The sequence below is a fragment of the Marmota flaviventris genome, chromosome 1, assembly GCF_047511675.1.
Source record: "Marmota flaviventris isolate mMarFla1 chromosome 1, mMarFla1.hap1, whole genome shotgun sequence".
Classification (NCBI taxonomy): domain Eukaryota; kingdom Metazoa; phylum Chordata; class Mammalia; order Rodentia; family Sciuridae; genus Marmota; species Marmota flaviventris.
Window position 1 is genome coordinate 202714334 of NC_092498.1, and position 22652 is coordinate 202736985.

Consider the following 22652-nt stretch of genomic DNA (forward strand, 5'->3'; position numbering starts at 1 on the left):
TACGACTCCCAGCATGCCCCACGAGGCGAGTATTGCCGGCTCCCGCAGGTCCTGCCTTCCGCTTACACGTCATTGAGCCAGCCCCAGATGAACTTTTGCCCTTCTTTGAAATTCCAGAGGGCATGTGTGCCCACAAATCATCTGTCTGGGATCTTGAGAGCGGCGTTGTTAGTGTGTGACTATTGAGCACTTGAAATGTGGCTTGTTCGGGTTGAATTGTGTATGTTCTGCAAATGTAAAATAGCTTGCATTTAGACTTAGTCCGGAAAAAGAGTTGTAAACTAGCTCACTAATATTTTTATATTCTTACGTGTTAGTTATATTTTGTATATATTGGGCTAAATAAGAAATAATAGGTGTTGCTGGGCCTCATATCCCATCTTTTGATTCCCCTTATTAACACAGGAACTTAAAACCAGTGTTCAAAACTTTGTGTTAACGAACTACCACGCTTAACTTAGATCCTAACCTAATTTCTGCTGGAAAATTGTGTATTGCACAATACTCTGAAGCTGGACGCAGTACAACAGGACACATTCAATTAGCAGTGTCTACTATGGGCATAAGAGAAAGGCGACAGTACAAAGTACTGTGGTCTTGTGGTTGGTTCAAGGCCCAAGCGCTGATCTGGCCACTGTCCGCAGGCCCTGACCTAGTTACCCCACCATTTAAGCTAGAAATACCTCTTTAACTCACAGGACTTAGCTAGGGGCAATGGCTCCAACTTTTCTAATGAAAAAAGTGGGGAATTGTCTGGATAGAATAATACAGGAAAGGAAATAGATTTCTTAGTTAATTTTAGCCTATGACACCTCATTAGCCATGTTTAATAAACTAGATGTAGATAAAACAGTGAATTGGATTGATGAAATAATCAGTTTGGGGAATGGGTCACAAGAAGGCCCCTGAATAGAAGTGATTTTCACTCTTGTTAAGTGAAAGGTGTGGGAGACCAGCCTTGCACATGACTAAGTTAACTCCCCTGCTGGGCGATGTGGCCTCAGGCACCCATGCTGCTAGACTGCCCTGCTCTTCTAGGGTTCGAGTGACTGTGTCTTGCTACAGCCCCATGGGTGAAGCTACGCTCACCTGTTGCTTTGTAATATAATCCCTTGCCCTGTTTAGGATAGAATGTTCCATGGAAGTGCCTTGTGTGTGTCCCCTTCTCTTACTGTGCCCTTGAGTGTGGCCTACCCAGATGTCAGTCAACCTGCTGACAGTGGACATCATGAAGATAGACTCAGCCCCCTGAAACCTGATCCCTTGCCTCATTTGAATAGCTTCTCCTCAATAAAAGGGGTCAGCACGTGCTCGCTCTCTCTCTCTCTCTCCCTGCGGACCCTTAAGGTCAGAGGAGCCGTCACAGCGACCCCAAAGAAAAAGGTATTTGTGTCTCTTGTGTAGTTATTTTGTGCAGCCCAATTAGCCCAGTTCAACTGGAGTGACCCCTGAGCCTTTTAATTGCGAGAACAGAAATCCGGCAGAAAGGGAAACTGAAAAGGGAGAGGAGTAAGAAGAGATGACAAAAGAAAAACAGAAGTCATCAACATAGTGGTCTAAGAAAGTTCATTGTTCCAACCACAGGGTGAGCAGTTTTATGCACTATTAAGAGGGGGAAGGATTTTAACATTGGTAATTGGGTCCTACATTCTTATTTGAAACTTAGGCCCAAAATAAGTTTAGAGAGAAGTGGGTGACAAACTTAACACAGTTATGCATTACTTAGGACAGTGATGTGTTCTGAGAAATGTGTAGCTAGGCAATTGTCAATGTGTCAACATCATGTAGATTAAGATGGCTATGATGGCACTAGGCAAGGCAATCCAAGGGGACAGCATCATATATGTGGTCTGTCATTGACTAAAATGTTGATAGGCCATGCATGAATGTATTTGTTGAGGATCTATGATATACCAGACCCTAACCAAAAGACTCATATAGGATTATATTTAAAACTCACAGTAACTCTATGATGTAGGTAGGATTTATTATCTCTACTTTAGAGATGAGAAAACTGAAGCTCAGAGAGGTTCAGTCATTGTTCAGATGTACCAAGGTGGTAATTAGTGGATAGTGGAAGAGATTAGAGCAGAGGCAGGAGCTCCTGAGAGGTGTCCCATCCACCAAACACACTGTCAGATAATAAGGAAGAAGGTTAACAAAATCACTAATATTAGGTAGTTTAATATGTATTTTCTTTTTATATAAAGCTGAGTATTTCAAACTATAATGTTTCACACAAACAACTCAGCATATTCTTGTGTTCTGATCTGTACATATGAAATAAAGAGATCAGATTCAAAATCACAAAAACCCCATAGCTTTAACAAGTAGCAGGAGAGGAGGCTTCCTACAAGGAAAGAGACCATGTCCATAGTCCTGATGAAGGAAGAGACTAAGCAATTGTTTGCATTCTTTAAAGGCACCATGTTAAGTGTGTTCTACATGTGCTTTAGTTTTATCCATTTATCCGTCTCATGACACGTAATTAACCCCATTATGCAGATGAGCAAACTGAGATTTAGGAAGATTAAGTTAACTGAGATCAAATTTAGTGGTGAGTTAAGAACAGTTCTTTGAGCCTGGGTCTTTCCAACTACAGAGTTTAAGCCCATAATCACTGTTTTGGCAGTTCCTTGCATGGGGAAGCTGTGTTTTCTGCCAGGGAACTCACCAACTTGGTCTCAACTGACCAGGTCAGGGTGGATGCCAGCCATACCAGTGGCCAGGTGTGACAGCTCAGCTCAAAAGAACCACCCTCTTCTTGAGAGTCCCTATCAAACCGGTCTTCTCTTCTGAAAAAGGTGAGTATAAGACACACACAGGGAGTCAGAAGTTGGTTGCAGAATCAGCAGCTCCAAGCCGACTGGGTCATTCTCTCCTTCAGAACACTGTGTTTCAGTAATTGTCAAGGACAATGCAGAAGGATCTGGACTTCAGTGCTCTAGAACTTGACTTGAATTCTGACAAGTATGTTTTATAGAATTGTTTCTTCATGATTCCACCTTTGACTTTTTCCTCAACAGTCCCCCACCAACTGACAACCTTTGAAATTTTAAAATAATCTCTTGGTAATATAGAATCAAAATCTTCCCCATTTTGAGTTGTAATCAGAGAAAATAGTATTTCCCACAAAATAAGGTGATAGTCTTTCCTGGTTCACCCAGGAGAGCGCTGTTGTCCCAGCATGAATATTAGCAGTGAGTGCCTCCTCTCCCTCTGGGTGGTATCCCGATTTGTTAGTAAGTTGTATACTCACTTTTTCTGTTAGACCATTAGTTTTCTTGGTGTTAAAGAGCATCTCACAAGGAATGTTGAGACATGTTCTGTGATCAACTAAGTTTTGGAAACACAGGATTGAAAAAAGACAAAGTCCTATACCAAAGGTCTATTGGAAACCTCCTAATATTTAAAAATAGGGCTCTGGTAGAAATCCAAAAAGCACTTGTAAAACAGAGATTTATTGTTTTACAATTATAAGCAATTAATCTATTCAATAAAGGATGTTCCAATTCACCTTTGAGGACAATGTTTCCCTAATTTGGAAAAACCACAAAAATGGGATTTTTTTTTTTTGGTCTTTTGGTCTATATTCTGTTTTATTCTTAAAAACAAAAATAGAGTTCTGTTGGTAATGGAAAAGTTGTATTTGATTGAACTAAAGCTGTTCATTCATTCAACAAATAGTTGTTGTTAGCACTGCCATTGTGATACAAAAGCAGCCATGGGACAATTCACAAAGGAGTGGACACAGTTGTGTTCAAATAAAACTTTATTTATAAAAACAAGCAGCAGACCAGATATGGTAAGCAAACCCCTGACTTAGATGGGTGGGCTTCAGAAATGGACAAAATAGACAAAAATCCTTGTTCTCATGGGTCTTACATTGTAGAGGAAGGAGACAGGATGACAAAGAAATAATTTAAGTGATAAATAAAAGGTAATAATTACTATGGAGAAAAAGAAACAGAAAAGAAAATTCAAAATCAAATGTTGGGACTGGAAAGTTGTTAGGAAGAGACAGTCTCTCTTAGAAGGTGACATTTTAGCAATCTTTTTTTTTTTTCTTTTTTGGTACCAAGGATTGAACTCAGGGCACTCTGCCATTGAGCCACACCCCCAGCCCTATTTTGTATTTTATTTAGAGACAGGGTCTCACTGAGTTGCTTAGCACCTTGCCATGGTTGAGGCTGGCTTTGAACTCGCAATTCTTCTGCCTGCGCCTCCCATACCTCTGTGATTACAGCACCCAGCTTTAGGAATCTTGAAGGAGGTGAGAATTTCAGTTTTAAAATATGTTCACTGAGTCACACTACTGTCCTCCATAAGTGACAGGGTATCTCTTACTTATCCCCTTGAACCTGGGCTGACTTTAGTGAATCACTTGCAATCTACAGAGTGCAATAAAAGTGATGCTATTTGACTTCTGAGGTTGGGTGGACATAGGCAGTGCAGTCTCCACCTGCTTCTCCGGAATTGCTTCTCTGGAATCTGAGGGAGCCAGATGCTGTGTTAGAAGACCAGTCTTCTGGGAACTTCCCATTGAAGAAGCCATGTCAACAGCCCAGTGGAACTCCAGCCAACCTATGTCTCCTCTGCCAATCACATCATTGCAACATAATGGACGTCTGCCTGGACAAGCCATCATATGAGGACAGCCTCAGCTGAACCCTGACCACAGTTGTGTGTGCAATCCTTGATGAAACCTGCCCTGGAGATACTTCTTTCTATTCCCAAACCACAAAATTGTGACCAAAATCAAATGGTTGTTTTAAGCTACTAAGAGTCAAGATCATTTGGTAGTCAGAAAGGCATCTGGAATGGAAACTGGGTACCGCAAGTGGGATGAAGAGAATGTACTGTGTCAGATTGGATTTTCCAAAGATAACTGTGATAATATTTTCCATCCCACATGTTTTCACAGTATGACCTTGGCATGCCCCTTTCCCCCATCAAGAGGTTACAATCTAATTCCCCTCACCTGGGATCTGGGTAGCTGGTGGCTGCTTCCATAGTAGAGAATGGTAGAAGTGTTGTGTGACTTCCACAGCTGAGTTAGAAAAGGTGCTGTAGTCAGAGTTCTGCAATTTCATGGAAGAGGTAACTGTTGATCGTGGAGCAGTAGAGAAATTTATTGATAAGTTTACTAAGGTCACTGCTCATGAAAATCTGATACCAGAACAAGTCTATAATTCTACCAAAGCATTACTGTTTGGACATTATTGCTCCAGAAAGACATTGATTATAGCTGATGATGTCTTTTAATTCTCCCTATGAGAATTAAGGATGCAGAGGATAGGAGAACTGCACTGGGGTGTGCTAATACAGGAGGCACCCATAACTATAAACTTGCTGAGATAGCCAAAGCTTACACCCTCACTATTTTAAAGGAGCCCATATCTTACCAGTTCATTATGATACTAGCAAAGCAGTGTGGATCACCAGGGACATCTTTTCTGATTGGTTTCACAAATATTGCACACATCAGGAGTTGTGCTTATCATAGAGAAGCTGAACTGGATAATGACTGTAAGATTTTGTTATTCCTTTACAACTGTTCTGCTTATTCTCCAGCCAAAATCTCATTAATAATGTTTATGCTATGTATTTTCCCCAAATGTGACTTCATTAGCTCAGTCATGTGACCAGGGTATCCTTGGATCATTGAGGAATAAATGTGAAAACATTTTCTTGAACAGTGTGTTAGCAACAATGAACAGAAGTGTAGGTGTGGAAGGTTTGCAAAAGTTTAGCATAAAGAAGGCATATATGCTGTTGCCAATACTTGGAACATGGTGACTAAAGACACCGTTGTGTGTGCCTGGACAGCCCCTGGTGTGTGATTGTGTGCAGTGCTAATGATGAATAGGTAGTGAATTGGAAGATTGTGTATATCAAGTGAGGGGAAAAAAATGTCTGATTTCCTTACATAAGCAAACATGTACCTTCAGAGTTCTTTAGTAATCCAGAAGTAGATATTGAAGAAGGTCTTAACATGAATAACAAGACACCAGTTGTTCGTTCATGGGCTGATGGTGAAATTGTCAAAACAGTTCTGAATCAAAGTGATTCTAACAGTAACAATGAAGATCAAGTTAACACTGCAAAAGAAGTGGCTGTAGATGACATGATAATAGTGTGCCATGGGTTTATCAAGGACTAGAGCGGTGATCATTCATTGTAGAACAAGAAATAGTGTCTCTTGACCAAACAGGGACTTCAAAGAAAAAAGCTGTTGTGAATATCAGTGTTAACTATTCCTGCAGGTGACGCTGGAAGGGACATTTTTAAAAGCACCCAGCAGAATGCCTCCTCATCTCTGGAGGACCCACCTCTGCTTCCCACTTGTTCTGTATTTCATCCCCACCCCCATGTTTTATGCACAATTATAAACATTTATTTTTTTTCTTTTTCTTTTTGCTGAATCCTTGGTGATGCAATTGCAGACACCAGGACATTGTACCCTGACATATCTCTGATACAATTACATTGCAATCATGCCCAATATCCCTTCCATACATTGCTTTTCTGTCGTGGCAATGAAAGGTGATTTCTGTTGCATATAGCTGTATCCTGTTGGACACATCCCTTATTTGTGAAGTTGGCAGGATGTGATTAGAAGAGCATATATCTGGGACCAAAATGGATCAGAATTGAAAATCTCCAATAAGGTACTAACTTAAGCAAATCATTTCTTTCTACCCAGCCCCCTTTTCTCATTGGAGTGGTGGAAACAATGCCTACCTTAAAAGTTGTAAGAATGTGACATAATATATGTAAGGAAGTTAGCACAGTGCCTGGTACATAGTAAATGAGTGGTTGTTTTAGTCAGTTTTTCCACAGTTGTGACCAAAAGACCTGATAAGAAAAATTAGGGGAGGAAATGTTTATTTGGGGGCTCCCAGTTTCAGAGGTCGCAGTTCATAGACTGCCGGCTTCATTCCTTGGGGCTCGAGGTAGGCAGAACATCATGGTAGAAGAGTGTGGTAGAGGGAAGGGGCCCACATGATGATCAGAAAGCAGAGAGACACTCCACTTGCCAGATACAAAATATATACTCCAAAGGCAAGCCCTCAATGCCTACTTCCTCCAGCCACACCTACTGGCTTTCAGTTATCACTCAGGGGATTAATTCACTGATTAGGTCAGGGCGTTCATAACCCAATCATTTCACCTCTGAATGCTCTTGCGTTGCCTCACACATGAGCTCTTGGGGACACCGAATATCTAAACTATAAAAGTGGTTGTTAAACATGGCTTTACAAGCAAGCCAGTCACACAGAAGGCTTTTAAGACTCATGAAGCCCCAGACAAATTACATAAGAATCTTAGGGACAGGGACTCAGACACTGACGTTTTTTAAAGACTCTCCATGTGATCTAACATGCATTGCTGGTTGCTGCTGTGTGACTTCCCTGATGTCCTCCTTGGGGAGGAAACAAAAACCTCACCAGGTGTCTGTGAGATGTGGAAATGTATGGACCCAGTACATAGCAGGTCTTGTAAAAGTCTGCTTCCGATCTCCTGTGCCTGACTTCAGTTAGAGCAGCCTTCTGTGTAGGCGAGGTAGACACTGAAACCTTGTGGAAGATGCGCTAGGATTTCCCTCCTACCCACTGAAATTTGTTTTCTGTATCAGTTTGCTAGGGACTTGCCATGACAAGATTCCATGAATGGGTGGCTCAAACAATGGAAGTGCACTGGCTCAGAATTCTGGAGACTGGCAATCTGAGATGGAGGCATGCGTTGCCTCCTTCTGGAGCTACAGGGGACATTGTTTCCCTGCTTCTGGAAGATTGCTGGCAATTTGGTGTTTCTCAGCTTGTGGAAGCCTAACTTTGGTCTTCACGTGACATTCACCTTGTTCTGGTGTCTGGGTTCAATTTTCCCCTTTTTGTGAGGACACCAGTCATATTGGATGAGGGGCCCATCCTATCACAGTGATCTTACCTTAACTCCATCTGCAATGACCTTATTTCCAAATAAAGTCATATGCAGAGAAACTGGGGGTTAGGACTTGAGTGTGAATGTGGGGGTAGAGGATGATGTGATTCAATCCGTAACATGCCCTAAGCTATAGATTTGTATCGCCTGAAGAACCTCATGGAAATGCAACCCACAATTTTGTTTTGAACTCAAATTATATTTAACATTGGGATACAGACTGGTGAGGGGGCAGGTGAAAGTGGGCAGGTATTTCCCCAAACTCCCACTGTTCATTGCAAAGTGCCTTGGAAGAGTCTTAATGTGTTTCAAGTGTGCATTGTGTGTGAACAAGTGTGTGAACAATCAAGCCAGGTCAATAGGGGTCACCAAGGTGGTTTGGGCAAAGAGACTCCTTTGAGCCTAGAGTAATCCTATGGAAACCTTTCCTCAAATAGGAATAATTGAAAGTAGCCAACTTGAGAGTGGGGTGATTCATCTTTGAGATCTCACTCTCCATAACCCGGGCTATGGTGCTGCACAGAGCAGACACAGCACAAATGTGGCCAGGGACTGCCTGGAGGTCTCCATGCATCTCTCTCACTCTGCCTACTTCTCTGATCCCTGCAACCCTCCAGTGCCCACATCTTTCTTCCCTCTCACCCTGAGTGATGCCCAAGGCTGGTTTTCTGAAATGGTCAAAGTCAAGGAACCAGGTTCCCTGGGTTATCTTTTGGTTTCTCTGGTCACACTTCTTTGTGTAGAGAGGCCCATTGGGGGTGTAAAATGGGTTACCACAACCCCACATGTAAAATCCGATGTGGCCCATGGTGGAGAGAGCTCTGCACTCAGAATAACTCATTCAAGAGCTAGGAAGGCCCCTTTTCCTCTTCTAGAATTTCTTCCCAACCCTCAGAATATTCACAAGTTTCAGAATGCTGAAATTCCTGGTAGGATATAGTACTGTTCTTCCCATGATAGGACTGTGTCTCTGAAAGGTCTTTGTTTAGGTACAAACGGGTCATGAGACAGGAAAAAAATGGCTTGGACTTGAAGTCAGAAGACTTCAGTGTCAAGGTAGAGGAGAGATGGGAACAGGAAATTGAGTCCCAATGCACTCAAGACAGACTCAGTCACCTGAACAATTTCTCTTAAGAGCTAAGTGGAGCCAGTGTCCCCACCATTTCATCCCACCGGGCTTGTTCCACACCTAATGCTCCAGCTCCAAATCCAACCCAGGCCCTCTATAAGCAGAGAAGTTTCAAGAAACATAATGCTATAAGATGTACTTCATGTTTGAATAAATATATAAAAATATACTGTACTGTCATGTATTACTAAAAAGAACAACAACCAAAGAACCACAGTGCTCTTGGGTAGATAAAAGGAGACATAGCAGGGCTATGGATTCAGTGTTTGCTACCCAACTATAGTGACTTGAACTAAGACACCAGCCAGAAGTAAATGAATACAAGGTGATCTTTTACTTGTGCATATAAGCAGTGAAGCTTTTTGTTCTTATGAAATGATTGCATAGTAATTCATATTTATCCACGACAGACTGGTTTGCAAATTAAGCACTATACACACATGAATGACCTCATGCACATCCCCATGGTGTGGGTGAGTCTGTGTGTTGGCTTCTCTATAGTTTTACACGTGAGGAAACTGAGGCTCCAAGGTTGCAGTGGGTAAGGCAAATAGCTTGGCTTTGAGGTTTAGGTCCAGGGTTCAAATGCCATGAGTCTTCTCAGGCAGCTTATTTTGGGAATTTCTTCTAAGTTTTCCTTGTGGGGCTCTTTGTCCTTTCTCAGGCAGGTTTCACAAAGGAGAGCTGTCCGGCGGCATTCAGCAGAACTTAGTTCCAAATGAACCAGTTGATGTTTGAGGTGGTGGACCCTAGATAAAATGTTCATGAGAAGACCTGGTGTTGACCGGAAGACATCAGGGAGATAAGTGTGGAAAGAGGAAATGGAAGGATCAAAAAGCCAAAAGGGGGTCTGCTGCCCTTTCACTTGGCAAACCACAAACATTGCAGGTCACCGAGGAAGTTTCTAGAAACTGAGTGTGTGACCTCCAGGAGTTTTCACTCTAGCTAGAGCCGTTTGAGGTTGCCCTGGCTTGGAGACATGCTCTGTTTCAGAGATCATTGAGGCTGGTCTCTTCCTGGTTCTGTCTAGGGGAGTGTGAAAGAGGAAATTCTGGGAAAAGGTCTTCCCTTAGGGAACACTGTGGATTTGTTTGTTTCAGGAGCAGTAAGAGGGCTTAGCTCTGACCCCCACAGACAATCTTGTTATCTCCTTCCATCTGTGGTTTCTTCCCTCAGTGATGAGCGATCACCTCACCTAGGGGCTAGTTAGCACCTTGTCCCTTCACTGTGACAGCACCACACAGTCCTCTCCATCAGGTGCTACTGGCTATATTGTTATTAAACTAGACCCTTGCTGCTCTTCCCTAGGCAGGTCTGCTAGTCTCCTCTGAGCTAGCCACCCCAAAGCACATAGATCATTAAAATTGTAGCTAGGATTGAAAGGGAAATTGCCTGGTAATCTCTAGGCTCCAGATGAGGGTTATGTTAGATACTTACTTAAAAAGCATATATAGAGTGCCTTCTGGGTAAAAAGTCCTACTCAAAAGAGAGTGTGAAAGAATTCGGAGGCCTCATTCAATTGCAGCCACATGATCCTAACTGGGGTACATGTCAGAATTATATAAGGATCTTTCCCCAACACCCACTCCAGCGCTGAATCAGGTTACCATATCCGGTTCAGGTCTTTGTGGTATATAGAAGTTTAGAGAGTGACTTGTATCTATGCCTTGATGTGTGAAGCGAAGGGACCCAAGTAGACCTGCAGACCACTAACTGGAAGGCAAGTTAGGGAATATCCATTGCCACAGAGGGCAAAGCAAAGAGAGGGACAAGCAATGTGCTCTGAGTCTTGCCTAGGAAAGAGGGTTAATATTCATCAAGAAGGAACATGGTGCCCTGTGGCCTGGCCCTCCAAAGAGCATAAATCCGAAGGATTTATGTCTTGTCATTCTTTGCTCTCCGTGATAGAACACCAGGGCTCAAGAACAGTTTCCTGCCCTCATGCAGTCTCTAGTCCGATGAGACAGTGAGAGAAGACATTCATGTGCCCAACTACAACACAAGATGGGGAGGGACAAATGCTACTTGAAAGGGCTACTTGAAAGTGCCATAGCAACCCAGAATGTGCCCTTCTGATTTGCAGGCTGGGGAAGGATTCCTGGAGGAGCTGGTCTTTGAGCCGGGTCTTAGAGGCCAGAGAGGAGAAGGACATGAACTCGAGGCCCAGATGAAAGTGTGATACATCTCCAAAGGCAGAAGACTGAGGAGAAGGGTATGTGGAAGAAGGCCCGTGGGCTTTTGTGGTTGGATATGAAGCATCTTGGGGGCAGGGGACTTAGAGTGGTATAAGAATGGAAGAGTGGTTACCAGATTATGGAGGCTTTGAATGTCTTGCTAAGGTGTTTGCACTTTATTTGTAAGTCATGAGGAGTCAATGAGGTTTTGAGAGGACCAACAGGAAGAGGAGGAGGATTGAGGCCATTTCAGGGATGAAGTCACGGGTGCAATGGCAAGAACAACACTGCGAATCACTGGGAAGACAGAATGCATAGGACCTGGCTGTGAGGGTTTAAGAAAATGCAGGGTTCCAAGAGGACTCAGGGTTTGGAGTGTGGACCATGAAAGAAAGCTGGTACCATCAACCGAGCAGGAAGTGGATATTTTGAGTGGAAAGTGACCAGTGTGAAGTCATCTTTCCCTCCACTTGGAAGGGACAAGATGTTGGAGGAATGTTCCATCTGCATGCCTTTGCCAATGTGGGGTTTACTCATCTGGGACTCCAGGGTTCGGTCACTGGCACCTGAAGGTTAGCATATACCCTGTTCATCTTTGTATCTTCTAAATACTTGGTGCAGAAGGCACCACATATAATATTTATTCCTTCAATATTCATGAGCTAGATGTTGAAGATCCAGTTTATGTGGTAGGAGCTGGAGCCAGGATACAGAACTATCTTCAGCCTCGTTTTGGGTGTTTAGAATCCAGGTTTCATTGGGATTGTGCTTATTTGAGGATGTGGTTACTCTTGTCCTGCAGACAGTCACTGGGAAATACAAAGCCAGCTCCCTCCAAAGTGAACAAATCAACTGGGACTTCCCTATAGCCAAGGAAGGGGGAGACTGTCTTGCCAATGACCTGCATTGCAAAATCATCACACACGTTGAGCTTGAGGCTGTCCTTTCCTAAAATTCTTTCATGGTTTGGAACATTCTGACCAAGTGAGTAATTGATATCTAAGTGAAAGAATGAATGATGAAATCAGAGTGCAATGACCATATAAAATGTTCAGGTGGGAAGCCATTTTCCTACAGAGGGAGGCATGACCTTCTTCCTCGCCACCCTGCAGTGGTATGTGGCATCTCCATTGTTAGTCTTCCTGGTCACCTTCTTCTTACTCCCAGTTTCCCTGTCCACCTCCACACTCACCGTCCAACTGTCCTCAGTAAAAGGAGGGGCCCTCATAAGTAAAAGCACCAGGAGAACGGAGGTATGGGCTAGAGCTGGATATCTGCTCCCGGCACAACCAGACCTGCCGGAGGAGATTTTTGAGGTGCTTGCGGAACTTAACTCCCACAAAGACGTAGAGCACCGGGTTAAAGCAGCAGTGGGAGAAGGCCAAATTTTTGCAGATGATCATGGCGAAATCCAGCCGCAAGATGACCTCACAACTCTGGATGACGTTGATTTTCAAGAGTGTCTGCAGAAATAGAAGGAGGTTGTAGGGAGCCCAGCTAAAGAAGTATGCCATCACAACGGTGAAGATGAGCCTCACCGTCCTGTGACGCTGTTTGGACCTTGAGCGGAGCAGGGTCCTGAGAATCTGTATGTTGCAAAACAGGACGATCCCCATGGAGATCAAGAAGAAGATGTTGTGCTGGTAGACAGATGCTAGGAAGCCCTGGGTTTCAAAATAATCACACTCCAAGGAAATCACCTCGTGGAAGATGGCCTCAGGGATGGAGGACAGGATGCTGGCTGCCCACACAGCTGTGACTATCAGCACACGGCAGCGGAGAGTAGAGACACCCAGGGTCGAGATGGGGTTCACCACAGACAGATAGCGGTGAATGGTCATGATGGTGAGGAAGAAGATGCTACTGTACAGGCTGATGGAGAAGATCATGCTGAGAAACTTGCAGAGGAAATCTCCCAGCACCCAACCCTGGTGGTAGGCTAAGATCCACACCGGCAACAACCAGGAGAACATCAGGTCTGAGAGGCACAGGTTGAGGATGAAGATGTTGGTGAGGGACTCTAGGCTTTCATACTTCACCAGGACCCACAACACCAGGCTGTTGCCCACCAGACTGAGGAGCAACACCAGGCAATACAAGATGGTGGTGGCAAAGGTGTCAAGTATCATGTTCCTCTCGCACAGAATGCTCTGAGAATCATAATCAAAATCGGTAGTTGAAGGCTCAGATATGGTTGAGGACTCCATCTGGACCATATAGCAGGAACTCTGAGAGCATCTGAAATGATAGGCATGTGGAGTTTAAAGCCATGTAGAGGGGGTAGAGCTCAATAGGGCCCATGTTACAAAAAAGTGGGTCCAGAGCTCAGGTGCCATTGGTGAATTGTTTATAATGAGATTAGGAATTGTGCTAGAATATAATCACTAAGCATATGGGTTAATCTGGTTAACATTGTTCTTTTCCATAGTAAGAATTTCTTAATGAAAGAAGCAGTGCATTCATTTACAATCTGTCACAGCCTCCTTTCTCCTTGCAGATGGGCACTTGAGCAACCCTAAGCTAGATGGATCTCCCAGCCGATGATCAAGAAAGAGCAGTGGAACTGGATTAGAAGGCTTGAGATCAAACTGGGCTCCATTACTGTGCTCTTGGACAAGTTATATAAGGCTTTCTGAGCCTTATTTCCATATCTACAAAACAAGCTAATGATCCCAGAGTGATTCTTTCATTTATTCAACGAATATCTACTGAGCATTTTCCATCCTAGCCTTCCTCCTTCCCCTTTCCTCTTCCTCCCTCTCATAAAGTACCTGAACCATGATGTCAAGATTCCTTTCAGGGAATGTACTGTCTTCTAGAACAGCCACAGAAAGTGAGGTCACAGACATAGCAAAATAATCTCAATACTACAAGGAATGTTCAGATTCTAAGAGACTGGATCTTTGTTAACACAGAGGATTAACTCTCCAAGCAGAAAGTGTCGTCATTAGAGAGTTTGGTTGACAGTACATCATACAGATGTAGGAAAGTGACAACATCCTAAGTGTCCAGTAGCAATGGAGGAGGAGAATGGATAAGAAAACTGTATTGAGTCAAACTCATTCAATCCTCTATGCTCGTGAGGCATTAGAAATAGACTAGAAGGCTGAGGAGAGAAAGTGATGGGAAAGGCTAGAATTTTCATTGAGGCAGGTGGATAAAGCTGTTGACCCTAAAGAGAAGGAGGGCATAGAAGAGCTGTCTGAGCCGGATAAGAGAGTTCCCATCATCTACTATGTTCCAAGCACTGTGCTCTCACACTATACTGAACTGTTCATATTATGTCCTATTTTAAAAGAGAGGACATTGAGGCTCATGAGTAATAAATAATCTCTATTCACAAGAAGCTTATAGCGTAGAATGAAACAGAAATTAGACAAATACCTTAGATTTTCTATTGTGTGATGGGTTGGAAATGGAGGTCTCTCTGGACAGAGGCCTTGTGAGCATGCTTCATATCATACAGGTGACCGCCAAATCTGTGGTCATAACTCTCATCTTCCCCTGACCCATGGAACCCTGATCCGTTTTCTTAACACCAACACTCCAGCTTTGTGGTTGAGAATTTCTTAAAATTAAATGGTCTCTTCCAAGAAAGAAGATTTCTCCCTCCCTCTTTATTTTAATTGACTGAAAAAAAAACCCAAGTTGTTTTATAAACTTAGTGTTTTCACATCTCTCACAAATACAGAGCAGAGATGAGTTGACCTTCTTGGGTGCTGATTCATATTGCCTGTGTCACTGAGGAGAATTAATCACACACTTCTATTCTCAGTGGAGATCGCACTTCTTTTCTCAGTTCTCCGGAATAAAAGAAATTCTGAGCTGGTCTGGATAACAGGGATCCACTGGTCCATCCAATTAACTTCCATTACTCTCTACCTTACTCATTTTTTTTTTCTGAAATGATGGTCCTGAATCATTCATCTCAGATGGGTTGGTAAGATGACTTCCACCAAGTTCTTAAGTGCTGAATTATTTATCATGTAGCAGATAACATATAACTGGGTTCTGCTTTTGGTGACAGCTGAGTAAGCTCCTATGTAACCAATACTTCTATAAGTAAGAACTGTGAATCCTGGACCAAAAACCCACTCACTTACTCATTCACTAGCTTAACAAGTACAAAAGTTCTTGATGGGACTGAGGAATCATGAAAGTAGTGACTACTGAAGGGGGTTAGGCATTTGAAAGAGGAAAACAACTGGATGATGCTGAGCAAGATTCCCAGGTTTATGGCTTTGGCCTGAGGGCAGGACCTGATCATGGGTGACAACTAAACTCTAGTAGAATACTTACAATGTTTTCTGTTTTGAAGAAACAGGGGTCCAAATTTTAGAGCAACTACAGGTTCTGGAAAGTGAGGAGGTAAATCACGGAAAATTTAGAGAATGAGAGCCCGAATTCTGTGTATGTACTCTGCCCAGATGTTTGGCTGACCTCTGAACCGGGAATGTACCAGTGAGAGCTAAAAGATCTGAATTGAGACTTACTGCCACTACTCTCAGTGGAGGCAGAGCTTAAGAGTTTTAACCTACTGATGTAATGACTGCTCAATCAACAATCAATCAACACTTTTCAGAAGAATAAAACGGAATCCAGAGTCTCCACAATATAGCAATCATAACATTCAGGGTATGATATATGCAGCCTCTGAAGAAATAGGAAACCATGACCCATACTCAATAGAAAAGACAAAAATTGACTCTGAGATGAGGCACACGTTGGAATTTGTAAATAAAGATCAAAATGTATATATTATAACTGTGCTCAAGAAAATAAAGAAAAATATATTCACAATAAATGGAATGATAAGAATGTGAGCAAAGAAGTTATATAAAAGGTCTGAAAGAAATTAGAAATCATTAGCAATAAGAGAGCTATAAAAGGTTCAACAATCTGGAAATATGACAATATACTTCTAACGAATCTATGAGTGAAAGAAGACATCAAAAGGCAAAATTTAAAATATTTTGAAGTGAAAGTAATGAAAATACCACATGTCAAATCATGGGATAGAACAAAAGCAGGGCTTGAATAGAAATGTATGGCTTTAAATGTTTATATTAGAAAGAATAAAGATCTAAAATCAGACCTCAATGACTTAAGAAGCTAGAAAAAAAGAGTAAATTCAGCTCCAAGTAAGTAGAAAGAAGGAATAATGAAAATAAAAGCAGAAATTAAAAAGAGATAAAATGAACAAAAGTTGATTGAAGCAAATTTTAAAAATTAATAAAACTTAGCTAGACTGATCAAGGACAAATACAAATTTTTAAACAGAAGGATTATTGCTACAGATCTTACAGACCTTTAAAAGACTAACAAAGAACTATTATGATCAATTTTATATTAATAAATTCAACAATTTAAATAAAACAGACAAATTTCTTTAAAAATTCAATGTACCAAAACTGACATGAGATGATATATATGGAAAATCTGAATAATCTTGCCTTTATAATAGTAATATAATTAACTATAAAAAAGTTACCACAAAGAAAACTCCAGAATGAGATGGTTTTCTAAAGTTTTTTTTTTCAAACAATTGAGGAAGAAATAACATCAATCTTATACAATCATCTGAAATAGAGGATAAAATCCTTTCATCTTATTTTATGAAATTAACATAACCCTGATACTAAAATCATTTCAAAAATTATAATAAATGAAGACAGTAGACCAATAATTCTCATGAACACAAACACATAAATTCTTGCAAAATATTAGTAAATAAAATCCAGCAATATGTTTTAAAAGGATAATGCAACATGACCAAGTGGGGTTTAATCCTAGAAGTGTGAGTTTGCTTTAATATTTGAATACTAATCAATTTAAGTCGTATTAACAGAACAGAGACAAAACTGGGGTGATCTTCTTTGCTCAATGCAGAAAAACATCTGGCAAACTTCAGCACCCACTCATAAAGATGGTATTGAGCATCCACAAAACCATATTCTTTTTCTGTTGGTTAGTAATTCATTTATTCAAAAACTTCAGAGACAATCATGTTCTGCACCTGGAAGGCTCTAGGCTACAAAGGAGAATAAGACCAAATCCCAAACTTTTCCAAGTTACTTTCTAAGGGTTTGGCTCTCCTTGATGGTCATCCCTCCTCCTCCCCATGTCCATGATCCAACTATGAACTGAATTTTCTGGCCTGTGATAGAATTTGGATTGAGAAACACAGCTCTCAATTATACTACTACTACTACGACGACTAATAATAATAATAATAACAACAACAACAACAAAAGACCTTACAGAAAGACTGGTAGTCAAAGAAATACCTCCACTTCCTTCAGCAAAAGGTAAAGAAAGACATTATATATATGAGTTCCATTAAAGAATGGTCCACAGATGACCTCTAAAAGAGAATGCAGTTTTTTGGAAGTCCCATATGAAAAGACTCAAGAGGTTCTGGGGTGGGGGTGGCTCAGAAATCTGCCTAGTTTCCTAGTCTGCCATCAAAACCTTAGAAAGTCTATGCCCATCAAAGCTTAAGAACCCCTGGCATAGTTTATAAAATCAGAGGAAAATATAAATTTAAAATGTCTATAAGGGAACTCACCTGAATGTACACCTCTTTACATGTGAAGCAGAAATGGTACTTCTTTTTTTCAAATTTCACTTATTAAATGCCTGCTATTTGGCCCATAGCCCAGTTGTGTTAGGGAAGTACAACAGCGGGCTGGGGATATAGCTCAGTAGGTAGAGTGCTTGTTTTGCATGCATGAGGGCCCTGGGTTCAATCCCTAGCACCACAAAACAAAATAAAACAACAAGTTGCTAAGAGACCGTACCTCATGACATCTGCCGGTAGACATACTGTCTTCATGGTATGATCACTGCGTCCTGTTTCTTCAGGTCAAAAATATGTTTATAAACTTTCATTTCATAATCATTGAAGATATAATTCTGTGCCTTATGCTCTTTAAAAGGCAGAGCTGCAATATATTCACCAGTGGCATATGGATGCATAGCATTCTTCTCATGTATTGAGAGTCATGAGCCTAGAATTTCAGTGCACATGCCCTGGCAATATATTTCCAAAAGTTAGCTTGCATGGTTTGTTAGAGAACTGGAGTTCTAAAGGTATGAACATCTTGTATGGGTGGCACTGGGGATGGTGTGTCAGACAACGAAAGCAATCATAGTGGTGCAGAATCTTCAGACACAGAAGGTTAAATTTTGTTAAGTTCATACTTTGCCACACTATGGTAAATTTCCTCAGGTGTAACATTTTCAACTAAAATGCACAAATCAATAAAATCTACATTAACTAATGTGTTAACTTTTTTATTTTTAGACTGGAAAGATGTTCGCTAAACTGTCATGAAGAAATTATGTGCCTCCATTTGGACTATTCAATTTTAACATACATTCAGAGTTATTTGATTTGAATTGTATCATGACATATGATGTCGGGAATCTTTTCACTGGCTTTTTTGTCATTCATGCATCCTCTGTGGTAAAGTGTTTGTTCAAATTTTTTGCCCATTTTAAAGAGAACCACCATCTTAATAATATTGAGTCTTCTTATCCCTGAACATGGAATATCTTCCTGTTTGTTAAGATATTTTTTAAACTTCTTTCACAAAGTTTTTTGGTCTTCTGGATGTAGATCCTGTACCTGTTTTGCTAAATTAATGCCTAAGCATTTCATTTTTTGGTGCTATTATAAATAGTAGTGCTTCTGCTTTCAAATTCCAATTGCTCATTGCTGATATTTAGAAAAGTAATGGACTCTTTGTAGACAAACCTTATATATCCTGCAGCTTCACTATAATTACTGATAATTTCCAGGAGTTACTTACTAATTTAATTTTTGTTATTGATTCTTTAGAACTTTATCTAGAGAAAAATAATGTCATTAACAAACAAAGATATTTTCATTTCTTCTTTCTAAATCTTTAGTCCTTTTATTTCCTTCTCAATATTGAATAGGAACAGTGAGAAGGGACATACTTGCTACACTCCCATTCTTAGGAGGAAAGCATCCAGTTTCTCACCATTAAGAATGATGTTAGTTGTAGGAATGTTTGAATTTTTTTATTAACTTGAGGAAGTTCCCACATATTCCAAGTTTGCTGAGGGCTTTTTAAAAATCATGAGTGATTAGAAAAAAATTGGTTAAATGATTTCCTGCATCTATTGATATGATCATCTGTTTTTTTCTTCTTTAGTTTGCTAATGTGATAGATGACCCCACTTGATTTTCAAATTCTGAATGAGCTTTGCATACCTAGAATACATCTCAGTTGATCATAGGTGTAATTCTCTTAACACATTTTTGGATTTTGTTTGATTCTATATTTTGAGGATTTTTGCATCTATATTTATGAGAGATACTCTTCTGTACTTTTTCTTTCTTTTAATGTCTGCATATGGTTTGATATTAGGGTAATGCTGACCTCAGAATGAATTGGTAAACATTCCTCCTGCTTTTATTTTTTGGAAGAGAATATAGAGAATTGTTACCATTTGTTTCTTAAATTCACCAGTGAAACCATATGTGCCTGTTGCTCTTTTGGAAATTTATTAGTTATTGATTCTATTTTTTAAATAGACACAGCCCTACCCAAATTGTATATTTTTCTTTTAGTGGTTTTGGTAGTTTGTGTTTTTCAAGGAATTGGTTCATTTAATTTCAGTTATGAAATCGGTGGGCATAGGGTTGTCCAAAATATTTGTTTATTATTCTTTTAATGTCCATGGGTTCAGTGGTGATGTTACTGACTGTTAGTAATTTGTGTCTTTTCTTTTTCTTTGTTAGCAGGACCAACAGTTTATCAATTTTATTGATATTGTTCAAATAGCCATGTTTTAATTTCATTTATTTTTCTGTTGATATCCTATTTTTTATTTTATTGACAACTTATAGAACTGGAGGAAATTCAATAAGTGTGTGTATGTGTGCGTGCATGTACATATATATATACACATATATGAATGAATGAATTATGTATGTATTACTGAATTATTTATCTGAATTTATTGATGCACAGAATATATAAAAATCCTATAACTCAACAACAATAAAACAGACAATTCAATTAAAATGTGGGCAAAGGACTTGAATAGGCTTTTCTCCAAAGGCATACAAATGAAGAGCAAGCACAAGAAAAGGCATTCAACATAATTAGTCACCAGGAAAATGCAAATAAATCACAGTGAGATACCATTTCATACATCAGGATGGTTATATAAAAAACAGAAAATAATAAGTGTTGGGAAAGGTGTGTGGAAATTGGAACACACATGAAAAAACAGATAGTTTTATTTTTTTCTTTCCAATTTGGATGCCTTTTGTTTATTTTTATTGTCTAATTGATCTGGTTTGAACTTCCAGTACCATGTTGAATAGGAGTAGTGCAAGTGCATTTTGCTTAATTCCTCTATAATTATTTTTTTCCCATTTTAAGCTATTTCAAATAGTACTTTTTCTCTTTTACTAATTGTTGTCGGTAAAGAGAAAAATATTTGTTTTTTGGGGGGAAAAAAGACGTACTAAGAAGTGAGGTCAGACAAAGCTTAGGAAACCACTGGTGATCTTAGGCAGTGGAAATTCAGCAGGATGGTGCACAGTGAACCAAAATATGAAAGGGACATTAGGAAATGTAGAACATTAGGTTTTGAGAAGTATAGTAGAAACGAAAGTGTGAAGTCTTTTAGAAAGTAGGGTAGAAATGGGCCATAGCCATAGGCAAAAGAAAGGTTATTTTTTTTTCTCTTTTTTTGTTCATTTGTTTGTTTTTCCTGAAAGAGGACTCATTTCCCGACACTTATTATGTATTTATACATACATCATTCATTCATTCATATATGTTTTTCCTGAAAGAGGTGGGAAAAGAGATTCAAAGGTTTAAAGCTGAGAAAAAGAAAACAAAAACAGTGAATCCTCATTCATAAAATATATTTTGTTTCCATCTTAAAAAAAAAGTAGTGTAAATGGACATCCATGTCTTGTTCCTGATCTTAGAGAAATGAACTTTTAATCTTTTTTTTTTTTTTTAAATTTTTTATTGTTGGCTGTTCAAAACATTACATAGTTCTTGATATATCATATTTCACAATTTGATTCAAGTGGGTTATGAGCTCCCATTTTTACCCCATATACAGATTGCAGAATCACATCAGTTACACATCCATTGATTTACATATTGCCATACTAGTGTCTGTTGTATTCTGCTGCCTTTCCTATCCTCTACTATCACCCCTCCCCTCCCCTCCCCTCCCCTCTTCTCTCTCTGCCCCCTCTACTGACATTCGTTTGTCCCCCTTGTATTATTTTTCCCCTTCCCCTCACTTCCTCTTGTATGTACTTTTGTATAACTCTGAGGGTCTCCTTCCGTTTCCATGCTTTTTCCCTTCTCTCTCCCTTTCCCTTGAACTTTTAATCTTTTTTCCCTGATTATAATATTAGCTGATGGTTTTTCACATATGACTTTTATCATGTTGAGGATTTTCCCTTCTAGTTCTAGTTTTTTGAGTGTTCTTGGCCATGAAATTGTATTTGATTGTGTCCAGTTCTTTACATCAGTTTTGATGGTCATGTTTTTTCTGCTTCAGATAAGCTGATCAATATTCACCAGTTTGGGGAGCAGTGGTTTGTTCTGTGACTTCAATTCTGCAATGGATCTAAGAAAAGTAATTGATTCTCAGTTTATTCAGCTTTTTTATTATTGCAAGGGCTGGAGTAATGACTTCCAATCTCTTTACATGTTGGAGTTGAAATTGGAGTGCTTCCATAATTAACATTTTAGTTTATATCTTTTCCAAGTAATTCCTACCCTTGTAAAAACTTTTACATATTCAAATACAAACAGTTGCACAGTGTTTATTACAAAAATGGGATCATTTTATGCAGATTTATCTATCTTTTGTTTTTCCCTTAAACAAAATGGCATGAACATATTTCTAAGTCCTTTATATTATTCTTAAGAGCTAAAAAAGTATTCCACTGTGTTTCAGTGTTATGCTTTACCCATTTCTTCATGGATAAACATCTAGCCTGTTTCCAATTTTTAAAATTGCCATGATGCTACAAGGAGCATCTATGTACATATATCTTTAATGCCCTGATGTTAATGCTTCTGTAGGACTGACTTCTCGAAGCAGAGGATTAATGGGTCATAAGATAAATAAATTTTCCATTTTTTTAGATATAGCCAGAATTGTCCTCTAAAATGGTTATTTATTTTCATTTCCACAATTATGTATAAGAGTTCCCATTTCCATGTACTTGGTCAAAATCAGATGTTATTAAACTTTTAAAATATCAGTTTTCTGAAAGGAAAATAGGAGTATCGTGTTGTTTTGATTTAAATTATATACAATTTTGAGAATGGGCTTTTCCTCCAAAGATTTATTGGCCAATTGAATATGTTCATGAGGGTTTCTACGTG

The 22652-nt window shown here is 39.9% G+C and overlaps 1 protein-coding gene across 1 annotated transcript; it reads right to left on the reverse strand.

Moving 5' to 3' along the window:
* Positions 1-9410: 9410 nt before the first annotated feature.
* Positions 9411-13469, reverse strand: Xcr1 (X-C motif chemokine receptor 1). The gene has a single exon (XM_071609487.1). The coding sequence runs from the start codon at positions 13461-13463 to the stop codon at positions 12453-12455; it is 1011 nt and encodes a 336-aa protein (XP_071465588.1). The 5' UTR covers positions 13464-13469; the 3' UTR covers positions 9411-12452.
* Between the last annotated feature and the right edge of the window lie 9183 nt (positions 13470-22652).